Genomic DNA, 2,638 nt, shown 5'->3' with positions numbered 1-2,638 from the left:
ATCGTCCAGTACAGAAGAACAGACACCAGCATCGTCCAGTACAGAAGCTATCATGTTACAAATGTAAGTTATAAATTACTGTTCCCATCAAGCACAAAGTATACCCAGCAAATAAGAACCGTATATGTGTCAGTAATATAACATCGATATGTAATGTCAGCTCAACCATATTTACACAGTTACATAACAAACCACATAAATGTGCTGACATTACATATCGTTATTATATTACTAATACATAAATATATATAGTTCTGGTTTGCTGGGTGTAGTTTTAAAAGTAGCACTATATAGTTTTATGCTTTCAGACGTCGTCTAGAAGCCCAGGTAGCCGCACTGAAAAAACCAAAAGACGATAAAGAACTCATGGAACAAAAAATGACGGAGTTATTGGGAAAAATGTTTAGTCCAGGACAAATACGGATGATATTGAATCCTTCATTGCGGAAAATAAAGTGGTCTTCTGAAGATATCGCACGTGCTATATCCTTGCGATGTGTCAGCCCAAAGGCATATCGTTATATGAAGAATGTTTTGCAAATGCCACTTCCAGGCCTTTCAACACTAAGAAGGCAAATCGAACGAATCGATCTTTGTATCTCCTCTTAGCTGTGATGTCGAAGAGTCCGTGTTAACAGATATGCTTGCGTCCTATGTTGACGAAAAAGTTACTACTATAACTAGTTATGAAGAAGAAGAGATATGTTTTGATGAAGCATATGAACCTTCTGCGTTGGATTCGTGCGCAATTATTCCAAGTTATGAGGAAGAACAGTTGTTACAGAAATTAGAAGATTTTAATATTAGCGAGGCTATCGAAGAAGAGGGTTTAAAATATATAGCCGGATACGTAGCATTTAGATTTAAAAGCACAGATAAAACATTAGGTATTGAAACGCGCCAATTGGAAACAACGGGTGACCAAGATTGGCTGCAAGTTATTTCGCGAGGAAAATGTATGTATCCGAGTGACAAATTATTACAATGTGCTCGTATAATGAATATTGAGTTTGCTAAATATCACGGATCCAGTTTGAATAAAGAAAATCTTATATTTCAAAACTTAGCAAAAATAATAGAACCACAATTGAAAATTAAAATACCGAGAGAGGCATTACTATGCCTCATTAGGACTAGGACATATATTAGGCTGCGCGAAATGAACCGAGCGATTGCAATCGCAAATCACAGGCAAAAAAGAAGAAAGATGTCAAAATTTACTAATAAAAAACCTGTATATTAAATATTTGCATTTATTGTTATTTGATCTTTTATCTGCATCTTTCCTCTGCATATATAGTTCTTTATGTCGTACGCCACAATATATTTTTGTTTTGCGTCTCAGCTGACAATTCTTTTCCAATCGTTTTCCGACCAGTTTTGATTAAAACTAATAATTCGCAGAATTTTAATAATAAATGACTGGAAATTAAAATCTCGTTTTATGTGAAATTTTTCCGTACGTCGCAATGATTTTTATTCAATGCACACAATTCTTTTTTTCTTAATAATAATAATATTTTCTGTAATATCATATATTTAGACAAATCCACATAAAATAATTATAAAATTCGTCAAATAACAATAACGTTTCTAACATCTACAACGAGAGACAAATTCGGGAAACGATGAGCGTTTATCCGTATGTCACGTGCGTTTTTTTATATTTATATATTTTTGTTCATATATATTTATTTATTTATAAAACAGAATTTTCTCTCACATAAATGATCAACATTATTTTGTATTCACATATTGTCCGCTCAAAATGCTTTTATAAATGACTATTATAGATTCGCTGCTTAAATGTGCCGCTCAGTGTGACGTAAGGTTGGAAAAGTCGCTGATTGGCTGGGTTCGGAAATATGCGCAAGAGCATACCCTTGTATTTCTACCATGCGATATCCTTGTGCCTGTCAAATGGATGATAATGGCAGCGACGATGGTTGATACGATGGTGCAGAGCAATGGCTTTCAGACAAAAAAGAAAGAGGACATCGAGAATAAGGACAACTTGTGGTACGTGCCGTAGCCCGCGCGACGTTAACCGTAATATATTGAGATCACGCCGCGAAACGGCCGTTTCGTTTTTTGAGAGAATGAGAGCGAGCATGAGATGCGCTCTTCGCGTGACACATCTTTGCTGCGTGAGAAAAATTACGCGTTTGACTCGATCGTGCCTCACTCGACATTTATCGTATGCTTTGCAGGTCGTCTATCCTGGCGGAAGTGCAAAACAGCGGTAACAACAAGCTGCCGTCGAACAAAAACGTCCTCGTTCTAGGTAAAATACTCGGCACGGGTCCCCGATCGCTCGATGTAGCACGCATATTAAGTAGCTATTCCGTTGCTTGACGCGTGTGTCATCGGCAGGAAAAAGCGCTTTGTCGTCATATCCGTGCCACTTGCTCGTAGGAGACAAATCCGTCCTCTCGTCGCGATTATTTCATTTATACGCGTGTGACATTTTGTCGAAGCGCGTAAGGTTATATCGACAAGATGCATTCTGCATGCTGTCTGCGTTCAGTTATGCTCATACATTTAGAGCACGTTGTATAAAGGAACGTATCTGTCTCCTTCGACAAATTATTAACGGCAAATATAATACACAGCAATAATTTGGTAAATGTTACGTTTT

General features: G+C 37.1%; 2 protein-coding genes across 2 annotated transcripts; both read left to right on the top strand.

The window, feature by feature from the left end:
- The first annotated feature begins 6 nt into the window (after positions 1-6).
- LOC112457064 lies at positions 7-1,246 on the top strand. Its single transcript, XM_025019936.1, has 2 exons — positions 7-63; positions 309-1,246. The coding sequence occupies exons 1-2, from the start codon at positions 53-55 to the stop codon at positions 607-609; spliced, it is 312 nt and encodes a 103-aa protein (XP_024875704.1). The 5' UTR covers positions 7-52; the 3' UTR covers positions 610-1,246.
- A 270-nt stretch (positions 1,247-1,516) lies between these two features.
- Positions 1,517-2,370, top strand: LOC112457065. The gene is made up of 2 exons (XM_025019937.1): positions 1,517-2,019; positions 2,211-2,370. Exons 1-2 carry the CDS (start codon positions 1,781-1,783, stop codon positions 2,353-2,355), a joined length of 384 nt encoding a protein of 127 aa, XP_024875705.1. The 5' UTR covers positions 1,517-1,780; the 3' UTR covers positions 2,356-2,370.
- The last annotated feature ends 268 nt before the right edge of the window (positions 2,371-2,638 follow it).

The sequence above is a fragment of the Temnothorax curvispinosus genome, unplaced genomic scaffold, assembly GCF_003070985.1.
Source record: "Temnothorax curvispinosus isolate PA1 unplaced genomic scaffold, ASM307098v1 QBEX01007468.1, whole genome shotgun sequence".
NCBI classification, from domain to species: domain Eukaryota; kingdom Metazoa; phylum Arthropoda; class Insecta; order Hymenoptera; family Formicidae; genus Temnothorax; species Temnothorax curvispinosus.
This window is presented reverse-complemented; position numbering and strand designations above follow the sequence as displayed.

Coding starts and splice junctions, on each gene's coding strand:
- LOC112457065 (XM_025019937.1), top strand. CDS start 1,781: ATGACTATTATAGATTCGCTGCTTAAATGTGCCGCTCAGTGTGACGTA. Junction 2,020..2,210: donor GAGAATAAGGACAACTTGTG/GTACGTGCCGTA, acceptor TATGCTTTGCAG/GTCGTCTATCCTGGCGGAAG.